Raw genomic sequence first — 17,414 nt, forward strand, 5'->3', positions numbered from 1 at the left:
TTTCCTGAAATTGCCCTAAAAACTGTATTGCCCTGTTGAGAGTATATTACAAAGAATCAAAATATAATAAGAAGAGCAATCTACATAATAAAAATTACAACCACAAACAGTTAAGATTATCTGAAAGTATCCCACAGTAAAGATTATCCTGCATAAAAGATAGGAAAAATAGTTAAAGATAAAAAATAGAGAAATAAGAAAGAATAAACATTACTTCCAATCTTTTCCAATCCTAATTAAGCCTCTTCTGTTTAAATATATATATTAAAAGATACATCTTTCTATACGGCCTCCTTCCTTTTAGAGCAGTGGTTCCCTATCTGTGGTCTGTGGACCACCATTGGTCTGGAAGAACTAAAATATGGTTATCATTACTACATCATTGCAATGAGAGTGACTGGTCTCGTGAAACCCTTTTTATAGTGCCAAGGCTTATTAAATATGGTTTTATGTGGGTGAGCAGATGGCGACTACTGGATGGCATATGTTCTATATCAGAAACTAGAGCTGATGTGGTCTATCCAATGCAATTTTCTGAATCAGCAACCCAGATAACTAAACTAAATCTAAAGTTGACAAAAAAACCAATTTGTTACCCTTTTGGTCAAAGTGGTCCCTGGTTTTTTTAAAAAAAGGTTGAGAACCACTGTTTTGAAAGTTAGTGGGATTGACTTTCTTATTTATTGTAAATAAGATCAGTTATCTGTCCCAATAACTCAGGTCTCTTCTACACTGTCATATAATCCAGATTATCAAATCAGATAATCCACATTACCTACTTTGAACTGGATTATATGAGTCTACACAGCCATATAACCCAGTTCAAAGCAGATAATCTGAATTTTATTTGGCAGTGTAGAAGGGACCTCATAACCATTAATCAACAGATACAGTAGAGTCTCATTTATCCAAGGTTCTGGATTATCCAAGGCATTTTTGTAGTCAATGTTTTCAATATATCATATTTTGGTGCTAAATTCATAAATACAGTAATTACAACATAACATTACTGCGTATTGAACTACTTTTTCTGTCAAATTTGTTCATAGAATCATAGAATAGTAGAGTTGGCCACATGGGCCATCCAGTCCAACCCCCTGCTAAGAAGCAGGAAATCGCATTCAAAGCACCCCCGACAGATGGCCATCCAGCCTCTGCTTGTTGTATAACATGATGTTAATAATATTAATTATATATTATATTTTACATGTAATAATACTAATAATATTACAATATATTGATACAGTACAATATAGTAATTTATTACCAGTATTGTACTATGCTAATATAATATTGTATGTAAATTTAATTTGTAAGCTGCTCTGAGTCCCCTTTGGGGTGAGAAAGGGGGCATATAAATGTAGCAAATAAATAAATAAATGTTTTGGTGCTTAATTTGTAAAATCATAACCTAATTTGATGTTTAATAGGCTTTTCCTTAATCCCTCCTTATTATCCAACATATTCACTTATCCGAGGTTCTGCCGGCCCGTTTAGCTTGGATAAGTGAGACTTTACTGTAATTCTTTCATGTCTCCGCCTTTCTTCCTAAAAGTGATGCACAGAGCCAGTATGTCTGCACTGACTTGGGTTATAACCACAAACACACTTACCTGGGTGTTGTTTTCACTGAATTTTGTAGGTTTTAACTTCCGCACAATATTAATTGCATTTTGTGCCTGAGAACCTATTTTCCATTTCACAGAAAGGCAGAGGGATTGATATATAATCCATGCAATATGAAGACAGATTGCACGTTCCTTGTGCCTTACACCTTCTCCGCTTTATTAATGGCCTTCGAAGCTAAACAGACCCCAATGAAGTCATAGTTTTAAAACCATGCCGATTAAATATATATGATAATGACTTCCAATGTAATGCAAACTTATGAAACTGCATTAGCAAATTGATTGTTGCTTCTAATACAGGATCTGCGTTATTCTTTAATGGAATCTGGGATCTATTATGACTAAGCAGTGCTAATTCTGATGAGCGTTTCCCAGACCCCTGATTCATTATTCATGCACTTCTTCTCCTTCCACTCAAAACTCCCTGAAGGTATAGGTTTTATTTAATTTTTTTTATTTCAGAAAACCAGCCCTTGATAGTACTTTCTTATCACAAATGCTGCATCAGCACTAAAGTTGCTACTATTAAAAGAAGTTTTTGCTGAGTGTAGGGAGCCATTTAAATTGCAGTAACTTTGGAAATATGCACTGGTTAGCTTTTCTAAGTGATGCAAATACTCTGTTATAAATTAAATTTAAATTAACAACACAGACCAATGAGCCCTTTTTAAAATAAGACATCAAGTGGTATGAGTTGGGAGGTTTGAACTCCACCTCGAAATAAAGAGAACAGACACAAGAAAATGGATCTAAAGGGCCATTTTCTGACTTATTTATTGAAAAACTCATAAGAACTCTTACTGAAAGAACTCATAATAATCTGTAAAGGGAAATCTGTATAAATATAAAATGTAACTCATGGGTTAATGGCCACCTAGTGAGCCTTGTCCCTGGGCAAGGTGTCACTCCCTCTGGCCACCTCCAAGGACATGCGTGAACCAAGGATCCTGAAGGCCAATCAAAATTATTTGGTTGCACCTGACAACCAATCATAGTTGGAAGGCTATGCTGAGGGTGCCCTCACCCAAACTTCAGAGTTTTTAAAGAGTGAGAAACCCCAATCCAGCCCCAAGGGTAGCTCCCATTTTATGAAACTTATAGGGACTTTTGTGGGAGTCCACCCTTCGCCCCTACGGCAGGGGTGCCATGGTGCCTACCATGACTACTTAACCTTTATCATGCCTTGGAATCTTATTAATGCCTCAAAGAAACCTAATTAAATGATGCCATCCCAAAGCCAATTCCCACACCCATCTGAAACATTGTGGGATAGGCCAAAAAAACCAAACCCTAATGCAAACTTGAGGGGGAGGATTCTTAACCAGTCCTTGCATGACAGTTTATACTCACACTGTCCATAGGGCGGGATCGTACGAGGCAAACTGAAAGAGGGGAACAGAGCACCCACCTCCAACTTCTTGCTCCTCCCTGTCACATGCATTGGCCGGCAGACCAGCTGGCCCCAACCAAGTCTGGCTCCTTCATAGGGTCATTCAAACTGCCCTCTCCACACATCTTAAGCCAGTGATTCCCAAAGTGGGCGCTACCGCCCCCTGGTGGGTGCTGCAGTGTTCCAGGGGGACGGTGATGGACCTATTAGTACAGGGGAGGGGCGAGGCCTCTTCCCAAGTGCCAGAGACAGGACTGAGCACCTGAGGTGCCTGTTAGGACACGGGGGCGGAGCTATAAGAGTGGGCGTGGCTTCTTCCCAAGAGCCTGAGACAGGGCTGAGAATCTATACCTCTCCTGAGGCGGTTGTTGGGGCACAGAGGGCGGAGCTAGGGAAGGGGGGGCTCTTTCCAAGAGCCCGAGACAGGGCTGAGCCTCTATACCTCTCCTGGGAGGTCTTTTAGGACTAAAGGGCGGGGCTAGGGGTGGGGGCGGGGCCTCTTCCCAAGAGTGCAAGACAGGGCTGAGCCTCCATATACCTCCCCTGAGGCGCTTGTTAGAACACGGGAGCGGGATATAGAGGTTCAGCCCCATCGGGCACTTAGGAAGAGGCCCCGCCCCCTCCTCTAGCCCTGCCCCCTGTGTCCTGGCAGGCACTGCAGGACAGGGATAGAAGCTCAGCCCTGCCTCAGAGCTCGTAACTCCGCCCATCCCAGTCCTGGTCGCCCATTTGTGGCCCCACCCACCTCTACCTCCCCCTCCCAGCCCTGCATCTTGGACAAGGGGAGAGGCTCAGCCCCGCCCTCTTGAGCAGAAGCCACGCCCACCCCTCTAAGCCACACACCCCTTTCTAGGGGGCGCTGAGTCATATTTTTCTGGAAAAGGGGTGGCAGGTTTGGGAACCACTGCCTTAAGCTTTGCTCGGCTGCAGGTGGGGCCACATTTTTTCAGCCTCAAAGGCAAACCCCTTTGAACAGGCATGTAGCCCGGGGGGGGGGGGGGGCTTGAGGGGCTTCAGCCCCCCCCCCCCCCGAATTTCTCAGGGTGGTCCGTGAGAAGGCCTTACATTTATTATTTAAACTGTTATGTTTGTTCATATTATGATCTGATCACCATGCTCAATATATCCCATATGCATGGGGGTATTGGGATAATGATACAAAAAGTTTGCTAGGGCAGATCGTCTCTCACTCAGACTCAGCCCCCCCCCCCCCCCCCAAAAAAAAACAAACCAAAATCCCAGCCCCTCCCGAACCAAAATCCTGGCTACGGGCCTGCCTTTGAGCAAATCTTCCATAGAAAACTCTGCTTCACTTTAGGGGCTTTTCTTTGTAGTAAAATAATATGGTTGCACTATTTACAAGAACAAGGTTTCCATAATACAAACAAGGTTCTTTATCATTCCTTCTTTGTTTCCACACTGGGCTTCTTTCTCATGCAGATAAACAGCTTCACTCTCACAGAGCCTCCTATCACATAGAACTTCCACAGGAGCTTCACACAGTAGCTTTACACACAGCAGCCTTCACATTGGAGCCTCACACACACAAGGCCTTCAACCTGGGGCTTCTCTCACCAAAGCTTCTCCCACTGAGAGTTACTAAGCTACAGGCACACTTGCTTATATTAAACTGCTGCTTTTGCTGAGTCATTGCATGCATTTAACCCTTTCAGTGCTTGACTCACATTTTTGTAATTAAAGATACCTAGTTTGTTGCGCATAAGCAGATATCAAAGACACACAAGCAAGAGGAAAAAGAACAAAAATCTTTACTCTTGTCAGCAGAGATACAAAATCAAATAGCTCAACAAACTTACATAGTCCTTGTAAGTTGCACAGAGTAAGGCTTCTTCATCCAAAAGAATAGAACATAAACAAATAGCTATTCCATCATAGCAAAGAGCATTGCTGGTCAGTCATTGTTCATTCAGCATCACCATACTGTATTCTATCCATACAGTTATACCCTACTGGGTATGGTCCAAGCTTGCTTGCTGACTTCCATCAGCAGCTAATCATAATAATTAACACCATAAGGTTTTCTTTAACATACACATATATACCTGATCCTGTTACTACTTACTGTAACATAGTTGATTTTTAATATTTCTGACAAGAAATGACTTGGGAACATCCAACAATAAGGACCGGGCTGTGGCGCAGGCTGGAACGCAAGCCAGCTGCAACAAATCAACAAATCACTCTGACCAAGAGGTCATGAGTTCGAGGCCAGCCCGGTGCCTGCGTCTTGTCTCTGTCTCTGTTCTATATCATGGCATTGAATGTTTGCCTTTATGTGTGCAATGTGATCCGCCTTGAGTCCCCTTCGGGGTGAGAAGGGCGGAATATAAATGCTGTAAATAAATAATAAATAAACAATAATAAGATAATACATTAGCAAATATCATTGATTTGATGGATCTACTCTGGTTGGAACTCTAAATCGAATCCAACCTCTAACTTTATAAATTATAAGAGGGTTATAAACCAGATTAAGCTTTAGTGTTAATTACCTTCCTGCTATAACTTTCACAGGGATTATTTTAAAGCAGTTCCTTTCTTCCCTGACAAAGACCAAAAAGTATCATCACATTAGAATAAACACAGTAATGAATGAGAGCAAAATATGTCAGCTTGCTATAGGAACACACTAAAATATTTTTGTTTGTTTGCTTAAACAACTTTCCCTTCACATCCTTAGTAAGTCAGGAAACAGACAATTGTCAGCTGCTTTTCACCTGTATAAGGGAATAATTGCACAAAAGCACTATAAAACACATTGACTGACTGAGTGACATCTTCCTGGAGTGATTATACAGAGATGGATACAAATGTGCTTGCAGCAAGAAGGGATGGATCATTCACTGATCGTAACACTTGAGCCCTCTTCTAGCGAGGCAGCTGCATCTGAGGGATATATTGCTCGCTGTCCTTGTACCTCTATTATCTCTTCCTTTCAGAGAAAGAGTCAGATGACAGAGCCCTCAGCAGAAGCACCTGCGTTCTTTGCTCACTGGAGCGGTCTTCTGTTGGGTGTTTGCGTCATGGGCTCTTGTGAAATTTGAAGACAAAGGTGCACGCCATCTGCATCCTCCATTATGAAGGAAAGCAGATCTCTCCATGACCCGCAGAGCTGGGATCAAACCCATCCCATGCCTGCTGATCAGGGAGGCTTCCGATTTCTTTGTGGCTTTTTGAGAAACATCTCTTCTGGAACCAGATTTGGATGATCACAAAATAATAACCCATTAAGGTTGATTCACTCACCACAGGGAGACTGCTGAAAGCAGCCTTCTTGTGGGGCGTGATCTTGGTTAATCATGAAGACCAAAGTAGGGTATGATTTCCTTTGGGGTTTAATTGCTGCTAAGGTGGAAATAATGAGGAGCTCCTTCTGCTGTGGGTAGGATTGTTCAGTCTAAGATTGGTGGGCATTCTGCTTAATTCATAATCTCTTTGCTTCCATTGATGAACTTCTTCTAGGGCTGAGCATTTAATAAGTCACAAAAATCTTGGCCAATTGATTTTTCAAAGGTTCCCAGATTAATGACAGGTAAACACAATTTGTCCAGTTGCATGATGGATCTTTGCATGGTGGATATTTGCACCAGTGATGCCAAACAATAGTCTGTCTGTACACACAAAATGCCCAACAGCTTGCAAATAATATTTTGATGGCAAACAATTGTCTTTGCCCAGTGGCAAGAATGTCAACTAATGCTCCAGCACAGGATAGATTACCTGCAGAAATGACAGCATATATTTATTTGCTGACAGAAAGAAATTGATGACCAACATCCTGAAAGAATTGTTTTGAATCCAGTTGGCTGTCGAGGGGTAATTTGGCAAAGGGAATATGTCATTAACCCACAGTCATTGGATCATGATCCCAAGAATCATCTCCTAGGATGACATAGCAGAGCTGTACTAAGGATCCAGTTGTGGTAAGGATAAGAGAAAAAGTCCTATAGAGGATTCATTTATGAAGACATACACTTCTTTATGGGTGTTTTTCTCATTCCTGTCTAGCTTCTGTTCCTTTGAATCAAGTAGTTGATCTTCAAATTCACCCTCCAACCCAATGATACATTTTTGGCATGGGACCCAAAATTAGAATTGACTCCCATTTTCTCTCTCTTTGTCTCCCACAAAAATGGTATTTGGTAAAATTACTGTTTGGACTACAAATCCTAAAATTCGAGTCTTGGTTATCCAGGCTGATAGATTCTGGAAGTTGTAGTCCAATAAAACATCTTTCCCAAGTTCTGCACAAAACCTGCTGCTCATCCCAGCAAAGGGTTATTCGTCTTAATTAGTGTGCTGACCATATTAATATTTTTGGTTCTTTTGAAATGTTTGCCACATGACTCCTTATTGGTACCATCATGGAGGGAAGACCTTCCATGAAGAACAAATTTTACTTGAGCAGTAGGTAGTGAATAGACCAGACATGACAAAATTGAATTTTTAATATGATCATCGGTTCCCTCTCTATTAAAAGAATCTGCAATTAACCAGCTGAAAGGAGGGATAGTAAATCTATCAAAGGTTTTTTCATTCATCCACATAGTTTTAGGAATGGAAGGTCAAGAATAAAAGGTAGTGTGCATAGCATACCCAATAACCCACTGATGCTCAATGGGAAGCCTGTTGTGTTTGAAGAAGGTCTTGAACACAACCCTTGGTTGGGTTATGTTGAGTAACATTATGGCCAACTATCATAGTGTTTGTATTTTATTAAAACTTAAAGTTAAGATCAACAGGTGTACAAGATGGACAGCATCACTGACTCCATGTCTGATGGGTGGGAACCAGATGTTGCTGGGCTGCAACTTCCAACATCTCGGCATAGCCAAAGTGAGAAATGCTTGGAGTTAGAGTCCAAGAACATGTGGAGGCCACACAATTCCTATAGAAAGTTCTGATGTAGAGGGATAAAGTGCTGGGATGCTTCTCTTTATTAAGAAATCAACCATTCAACTGCTCCTGAACACAAAATACTTTGGGCACTTACATGTACATCTACCTCAGATACAAAATATCATAGTCATGGGAATGAAAAACCTTTCAGAGTTCTCTTCTGAATGGGTATAACACATACCCTTTTCTGCACTGTTATGCTAACCTAAATATCTATTGTGTTCTTAAATGAGACTTTTTACTCTATTTGTTCACTTGGACTCACTCCCTAATGACATGAACATGCAGCATTTTGTTCCCCTTTCTACATTTTAATTGGGTGGTATTGATTTGTTTTTAATGAAAACATCACAGTTTAAGGCTGACTGACACTCAAGACTTAACCGAAATGTAGTTGATTGCATGAAATAGAAAATGGCATACGTTTGGATAAAAATGGATATACAGTGTTCCCTCACTTATCACGGGGGTTAGGTTCCAGGATCACCTGCAATAAGTGAAAATCCACTATATTTATTTTAATAATTATACATTATTTTAGTAGTTATACACTATTTTAAGTCTTTATCAACCAATCGTGTGTTGATAAATTGCCTCCTTCTCCTCCCGTTTCCGCTTGGGCTTCTTTTCTCTCCCTTTGGCTTCTCCTTCCTCCCTTCCTTAGGCTGTAAATTGTATTTTTTATGATTTATAATAGTCTTTTAGCATTTATTGAAAAACCATGAAACAGCGAATCCGCGAAAAGTGAACCGCGAAGTAGTGAGGGAACACTGTACATGTTATTAGTGCACTATGGAGTTACTTAATGCTGTTGATAATTAAGCTAAAATATTATAAGCCAACTTGCCACAAATCAATAATTTTCTGTTTCTGTTAAAAAGAACAAGATAATTCATGTTGGGAACATTGGGAGCTGTTTGTTCAATACAGTTCATTAAATGTGGAATATAGCTATATCAATATATATGCCAATTTGCAATCTGATGTTATTTCATGATTACAAGGAATCCCATAATCTGTTTCTTTATTTCAGATTCCTATAAAACAGTCTTTCTAAATGCACAGATTTGTCTTTCAGTATACACTGACTGTTCTGCCTGGATTTTAATAAGCCTCCTGATGTTTGATCGGTAATAGCAGATAACTTAACTTTTATTTGCTAACCAGATGGCTTGACAAAAATGAGGACGATGGCCAGATTATTCGAGAGTTAGTTCCAGCTGGGAGATCATCTCTCCTGGAAAGTGAGTTTGCTTGGTTGACACATGGTGCTTTGAGCCAAGCTGTTCCATTTTTTAATAAATTCTTAGGAAAGATACATCACATTAACCAATACCTTCTGTCAATCCATAGTGGGCTATTTGTTCTTCCATATTGAGATACATTTCTCCTGTTGAGTCTTTACTTGTCATAAAGCTTTCTCATTATCTTTACTCAAATTCCTTGAAATGCTAATTTATTTTTTTTCTCTTTGTCAAGCATGCTAACATGGCTCCTCTTCTTATGCCACAAGCAGGAAAAATGTGGCTGTAAATACAGTAGAGTCTCACTTATCCAACATAAACGGGCCGGCAGAACATTGGATAACCGAATATGTTGGATAATAAGGAGAGATTAAGAAAAAGTCTATTAAACATCAAAATAGGTTATGATTTTACAAATTAAGTACCAAACCATCAGGTTATACAACAAATTTGACAGAAAAAGTAGTTTAATACGCAGTAATGTTATGTTGTAATTACTGTATTTACAAATTTAGCACCAAAATATTATGATACTAGCTGTGCCCGGCCACGTATTGCTGTGGCAAAGTGGTCGTGGTATTGGTTAAAAATTGTTGTGTAATTTTTATTTGACGTTATTTGTATTTTTAATTAATTTTATTGTAAGTTATTTTTTTATTTATTATATTTTATTATTTTCTTGTATTATTTTTAGTTATTTTCTGTTATTATATTAATTTTTTAGTGTTTTTAATTATTTTTTAGTGTTTTTATTATTTTTATTGGGTTGCTAGGAGACCAAGTTGGAGGAGCTTAGCCTTCTAACTGGCGGTAATTGGATAAAAGCAATTATTCCTCTCTCTCTAATTAGGACTTTATTTTTCTTTTCTTTTTGTTGTATCAACCTAGAGCCGTGGATGATGGGTTGTGTTGTCAAATATCGAGGTTGGGGGGCCTGTAGTTTTGTTGTTTTGTGGGTTGCCGTGATGCCATCACTCTTTTATATATATAGATATTGAAAACATTGACTACAAAAATGCATTGGATAATCCAGAATGTTGGATAAGCGAGTGTTGGATAAGTGAGACTCTACTGTACTGTGGAGTCAGTGGATTGGGACCATAAAAAACAAGTGGGAAAGGGCTATATAAGTGGGATTTTTCTAACTCCTGTTGTGGTGTAATGATTAGAAGATTGTGCTTCCTAATACATAGGATAGCTGCCTTGGTCCATCTTTCGATCTCATTCTTCTCACACCTTTCTGCTTTGTATGTGGTTTCCTAACTTCTTCTATGTTTCCTCCTGTCTTCTGCTTTGATTATTCTCAAAAAAAAAAAAAGAGCACAGATTTATTTATTTTTTGCATCAATTGTGTGTATTCCTTTTGTACAAATGTCAATATCTCCGTAGACGTTGGTTATCACATCAGCATCAAGACAGGAGAAGTCCCTGGTGCCAGTTCGGATTCAAGGGTTTTCATCAAGCTGTACGGTGAAAAGTCAGACACCAAAAAGGAGTTCCTCTTGGTTTCGGACAACGACTTAGGAAATTACTTTGAACGTGGGCGGATAGACGTCTTTTCTCTTGATACCATGGACATTGGCAAGGTAAGGAAGAACATCAGGTGCAATTTTTACCCACAGATTTGATGGTGAAGGCCAGTTTGGAAGCATTGAAAATGGTTTCAAAATAGAATTTGCTTTTTCCCTAGCAAGTCATTTTTCCTGCAACACATGGCTTCACCCACAGGTTGAGAACCACTGATATAGATTATATCAGTTCCCATCTCCTTTTTAAAAAATATTGTACATGAGCTTCATTTTTCCTCCTTCCTTTCCATCTCTTTTTCATTCTGTTTCAACAATTTTAGGTTCTAAGGCAGGGAATGAGCACAAATATACTAACAATATTTGTAAGTCAGAACCCTTTCAGATTAAAGAGCAAGTCAGAAATAATGCTTTAAAGAAACCAATGAAAATATAGTGAGATTCCTGCTGTCTTAGGGTGCATCTACACTGTATAATTTTTTAAAAAATAATTTTTGAACCCCACAATTTTAAACCTGTATGCAAAAAAAAAACCTTAATAATAATTACACTTTATAATTAATGCAGTTGGGCACCACATTTATTCCCACAATTCTATGGAGTGATGGAAGTTGTAATTTGGAGAGGCACCAGCAGAGAAGGCTAAAGAGTAAAGACCTTTTGAATCTCTTCAATCAAGATTTTATAGCACTGAGCTATGACAATTAAAGTGGTGTCCAACTGCATTAACTCTACAGTTTAGATGCACCCTCAGCAACAACTCTAACCATCTCCCATCCCCAGTCTGAGTGCCAGTCTTTTACATCTGACTTGTATTTCTTCCCTTTTCCTTCCAAATTCCCTTCCCTTTGCTTTCCAAAGATCAAACGGCTCTTGATCGGACATGATAATATCGGGTTCAATTGCGGCTGGCACCTTGGCTCTGTTCAGATTATCATCCCTGTCCATGGCAAAGTGTACAACTTCCCATGCAACCGGTGGCTCGACAAAAACGAATACGATGGAAGAGTAGAGATCGAGGTCTACCCGAGCGAGATCATTCCTATCGAGAGATGTAAGGACTCCTGTCTATTTTTAGCGAGTACTTGCAGGAGTGACATGAAAGAGCAGTTGTTCATTTTGCATGTTTGGAATCAGAGGGTTTATCTACACCACACCCTTATAGTAATTTAATACCCATTTAACTGTCATGGGGTGCATTCTATCTACTGTAGAATTAATGTATTTGACACTACTATAATTGCCATGGAATTACAGAACGTTTGTTTTACGAGGTCTTTAGTCATCTCTGCCAAAGAGTGATGGTGCCTCACCAAACAAAAACTTCCATGATTCTATAGTACCATGCCATGGCAGTTAAAATGGTGTCAAACTGCATTCATTCTACAGTGTGGGGTGGTCGCATCCTATGGGCAATTCTGGCCTTTGTAGTTTGAAGGGTTTTTTTGGTGTCAGGGGTGACTTGAAAAACTGCAAGTCACTTCTGGTGTGAGAGAATTGGTCATCTGCAAGGACGTTGCCCAGGGGACGCCCGGATGTTTGATGTTTTTACCATCCTTGTGGAAGGTTTCTCTCATGTCCCCGCTGAGAGCTGGAGCTGTTAGAGGGAGCTCATCCATGCTCTCAAACTGGCAACCTTCAGGTCAGCAACCCAACCTTCAAGTCAACCAGTCCTGCCAGCAGAACGGTTTGACCCATTGCACCACCGGGGTCTCCTTTGAAAGTTATATACTTAGAAATCTCTTAAAATTCTAATGCATTCTGCAGAACCACAGTACAGTATTGGAAGTCACTTGCACAGGAATACCACAGTCACACTATGTATCCCAAGATTCCTAGGATGATGCCAGGACAATGAAAAAGATCTCAAACTACCATAACATTGTAGCGTATATGCATTTAGAAAAGCATAATCCTGCAAATAATTATTGAAAACAAGCAAACCATTTACATCACAATAAAAGTTGTCATCGTCGTCATCATCATCCAACAGAACGGTGTACCTGTAAAAAAAAAGCATTGTACTCAATTCCTAAAAGCATAGTAGGTAGAATTTTGAAATGAATCTTTCAAGATATAGATTCAAGTACTCACCGAGCCATGAAACTCACTGAAAAGATAGAACCTGGTAGAAACTGACAGTCATTCTCTCTTAAGCAAAACTGCCTTACAGGATTGTGGTGAGAATGAACAGGAGAGATGATGATGATGATGATGATGATGATGATGATGATGATGATGATATATCCTGCTTTATCTCTCCTGAAGGAGACTCAAAGCAGCTTAACATAAAAGCATTAGCATACAATTTAAAATATACAAATATGCAAACATTAAAACAGAATTAAATATAAAGTACTAAGAAATTCGTAGTTAAAATCCATTAAACCATATACAAAGTTTATCCCTGAACTGATTGGAAAGAAAGTGGGATATAAATCAAACAAATAAATGATCCAGTCATTTAAGTGCCTTTGGGTATTTTGTCAGCCTGAATGTGTTCTTTGGAGGGTTTGTGTGCTCTAGTAAGAATCCAGTTTCTCTGTATGCCTTCCTAGACTTGATTCTTGATAGTTCTCTGGTTTGTCTCATGGGCTGCTATCTAGTTGCAAAATGTCCTCAAATAAGGATGGTTTCTTGCTGTCACTTGGCTATAAATAATTTCTGACTTACAGTTACCATAAAGTGAACCTATTATGGGATTTTTTTAAGTGGGATTTGTATCAGAAGGAGTTCCCCTGCCTTCCACTGAGACTGAGAAGTGTCACTTGTCAAAGTGTCATGGATCTCCTAGTGTTCTTATCCAATACCCAAGCTATTACACCAGGCATGGGCAAACCTTGGCACTCTAGGTGTTTTGGACTTCAGCTACCACAATTCCTAACATCCAGTAGTTTGCCCATGTCTGTATTACACCATAGTAGTTGGAGACCCCAGTGATGGAATGGGTTAAACCCTTGTGCCGGCAGGACTGCTGACTGAAAGGTTGGCTGGGTGAGCTCCTGTCTGTCAGTTCCAGCTTCTCATGTGGGAACATGAGAGAAGCCTCCCACTGGATGGTAAAGTATCCAGATGTCCCCTGGGCAACGTCCTTGCAGACAGCCAGTTCTCTCACACCAGAAATGACTTGCAGTTTCTCAAGTTGCTCCTGACTTGAAAAAAAAAACATAGTTGTTCTCCTTAGTGGAGGCATGGGGACATTTACAATATTTGGGGGCCATCTTGGATGATTTCAAGAGAGCAACTTTTAAAAACAGGAAATATGCCAGTGTCGCCTGTTTTAGAAAAATATCCCAATGTCCCCTCTTTCCTGAAAGATATTCAGAATATTTGGGAGCAAACAAAAAAATCTGGGAAAATACAATTTTTTGTAGGAGCCACAAAAGTTGTGGTAGGGTCCACATATGTCCCATGAGTTGTACTTTACCTTGCTGTAAAGGCATCCCATCACATAGGGCATGAAATATTTCCTGTCATTTTTTTCTCCTGCTATAAAAGGTCTAGCTATGCAGATCTCAAGTTTTTGGGGTCTTAGGTTTGTCCCCAGGTCTGGCCTTGCCATTGGTGGGTAGCAGTCATTGCCTCCAAACTGTTCCTCTTGAATTGTATACAATCATGGAGTTGGATGGGACCAACCTCTGCCAATGTACAAATCTACAGCTAAAGCATTTCGGAGAGTTTGCCATGGCACCATTGTTTCAAACCCTTAAATGAAAGAACAGTCCACCACTTTCTAAATCAGTCAGTTCTGCTATGAAATAACATCGACAGGAAGTTCTCCTTGATGTTTAGTCAAAGATCTCCTTTCTTGTAATTTGAAGCTTCCTTTGTTTGATCTAAGTAAGAAAGGATAAAGGAGCATTTTGCTCGAGTGTGCATGGAATGTAATTGAAGGGTGGTGTACAATACTTATGATATGATTTTTAAAAAGCCAATTTAATTCTCATTGTAGGATTTTATATCCCTGGTTGAGGACTTTTATGAGTGTTGTGAACAATTTCCCTATAATAACCCTCATTCCCTCTCCTCCTTCTCTTTTAAACACAGTGATAAATTATGAGGTGTGTGTAGCAACAGGAGATGTACGGAATGCAGGCACCAACGCCAACGTTTTCATGCAGATTTATGGGGAGCTGGGCAAGACGGAGCTTCTGATCCTAAAGAACAGATCAAACAACTACGAGAGGGGGGCATCAGAGACCTTCAGGGTATGTGCAACCTGGGAAGAATTGTGCTGAATGAAATTAAATTGGACACATCTTTAGTTCCACTGCATAACTGCCATATATATTCATGTGTCCATCAACTACATGTATAGATTAAGGGCAGGTCTTTGGGCCAAAATTGTGACTTTTGATATGACCCGTAGATAAGTTGAGGCCCATTCCATGAAGATGGGAAAGCACGGATACTATATCAGGGGAACACTGAGGCCATTTCCCCTTCCAGGCACTCAAAAATAGCTATGATGGAGAAAATATATCTTGCCTTTTGCCATTCTATTCAGAGAGAAAAAATAGTTCCCTTTTTATTTTATTTATTTTATTTATTTACAGTATTTATATTCCACACTTCTCAGGGCGGATCACATTATATACATATAGGGCAAACATTCAATACCCATATACACATAGAACCGAGACAGAGATAGATGCAGAGGCAATTTAACTTTCTCCTGAGGGGATGTTCGATTCTGGCCACAGGGGAGCAGCTGCTTCATCATCCACTCTGACGGCACTTCCTCATTCCAACGTCGTAAAATAGTTAAATTTGCCTCCCCACTTTATAAGTGGTACCTTATTTCCTACTTGATAGATGCAACTATTTTTCGGGTTGCTAGGTCAGCAACGGGCAGGGGCTATTTTTTATTTTTTTAATTGATGGGTGTTCACCCCACCACGGGCTGGCCTCGAACTCATGACCTCATGGTCAGAGTGATTTATTGCAGCAGGCTGCTCACCAGCCTGCGCCACAGCCCGGCCCCTTTTTGATAAGAGGAAAGATACTTATCCACATTGAACCACGGATATCTGGGATATACCCAGGTTTTGAGGGTTGCTTTCTGAACTAATATGTCTAGACTTATAAGAGTATATGGGGTCTATGCCTTTCCCAAAAATGACGGATGATGCATTGCTCTAAAGCCAGGGTGGAGAACTTTTGGCCCCTCATATGTTGATGGACAACCACTTCCATGATGCCTCACCATTGCTCCAGTTGGCCAATGGACTGATGGGATGTGGAACCAGGCCTGTGGAGTTTTGGCTCTGGCTTCTCAATTTTTCTTCTGACGCTGATTCCTTCTTGTCATCATAAAGTCTTTCTTCAACTCGGTCCTGTCTCACACACTGACATAACAGATGTCTTCAATCATGAGTTATAGTGACACTTAAATGCAACTGGCTTCACTGAGAAGCTCCTTTGATGTTGTAAGGTTATTGTCAATCAAAATTACAAGTATTTTTCCTGAAAAATAAGAAGTATATATAATCATTTTTAAATGATATAGTTAACAATTTTGGCTAAAAGTTTTTACTCTAAAGCCAGAGTCAAAGTTGGTCAATTTCTATTAACTCTGACTCCATGACTATTTGCAACAAGAATTCAGCAATATCTGGAGAGCCACTGCTTTCCTGTTTAGGGATAGATGGATGGTATTTGTTATTCCAAAGATGGTTTAAAGGCATGCCTTTTGAGTGCCAAGAAACCCTGATGAAAATAAACCTGGATTGATGAAAATCTTTGTGGTTTGGGGCTTATTCTTTGCAAAATTTGCACATGGTTTTTTTGTGCAGAAAATAGCATTTATGCACAAGAAACAACACGTTATGCATGAAAGATAATGTTCAATGCAGAACAATTTTGTTTTCTATCCTGAAAAAGAAAAACCTGAATGGAAATGTATTCTGCATAAAATTTGCAAAGAAAACAGCATTTATGTGCAGAAAACAGCATTTTCTGCACAGGAGTTAAAATTTCTGTGTTGAATTTTTGTTTGTGGAGAAAATGCTGTTTCCTGTCAGCAAATATTATTTTTTTATTCAAATCAATTGTATGTGATTGTTATGCAGAGCAACTTCCCAGTTGCAAAAGCCCTTCAAAATGACCTGGTCACTGATGACTTTCTAGTAATGGGGAGAAAATTCACTCAGTGACCCAAGATATGGACCTGTCTCTGAACCTCCATCAACTGATCTGCAATATCAGGGGCCGGGCTGTGGCACAGCTGCTATAAATCACTACTGACCGAGAGGTCATGAGTTTGAAGCCCGAGTCGGGTTAAGCCTCTGACCATTAATAGCCCCGGCTTTCTGTTGACCTATGCAGCCCCGAAAGACAGTTGCATCTGTCAATTAGGGAAATTTAGACACGCTTTATGCGGGAGGCTAATTTACAACTCCACAAAACTGCCAGCAAAACACGAGGAAAGGAATGTGGAAGTACAGCCACTACTGGACGGTGAAGCAACAGCTCCCCCTGTTGCCGGAATCATGAAGCTGGAAAAATGTTTAAAAAATGCCTCTGAGTCTGTCTAATGTATGTTGTTTGTCTGTTGGCATTGAATGTTTGCCATATATATGTTCATTGTAATCTGCCCTGAGTCCCCTTCGGGGTGAGAAGGGCGGAATATAAATACTATAAATAAATAAATATGGGTACATCGGAAATAAGGAAAATGTGTCCCATGGATCTCTTGTGAGGCACC

General features: G+C 39.9%; 1 protein-coding gene across 1 annotated transcript in view; it reads left to right on the forward strand.

Moving 5' to 3' along the window:
* The window catches only part of loxhd1 (lipoxygenase homology PLAT domains 1), a 210,406-nt gene that overhangs the window by 85,710 nt on the left and 107,282 nt on the right, over positions 1-17,414 (forward strand). Inside the window, exons 15-18 of the mRNA XM_062972582.1 lie at positions 9,106-9,182; positions 10,572-10,768; positions 11,570-11,762; positions 14,756-14,916. Of these exons, the coding sequence (XP_062828652.1) occupies positions 9,106-9,182; positions 10,572-10,768; positions 11,570-11,762; positions 14,756-14,916 (628 nt within the window). The remainder of the gene's footprint in view (positions 1-9,105; positions 9,183-10,571; positions 10,769-11,569; positions 11,763-14,755; positions 14,917-17,414) is intronic.

Source organism: Anolis carolinensis, chromosome 2 (genome assembly GCF_035594765.1).
Source record: "Anolis carolinensis isolate JA03-04 chromosome 2, rAnoCar3.1.pri, whole genome shotgun sequence".
Taxonomy (NCBI): Eukaryota; Metazoa; Chordata; class Lepidosauria; order Squamata; family Dactyloidae; genus Anolis; species Anolis carolinensis.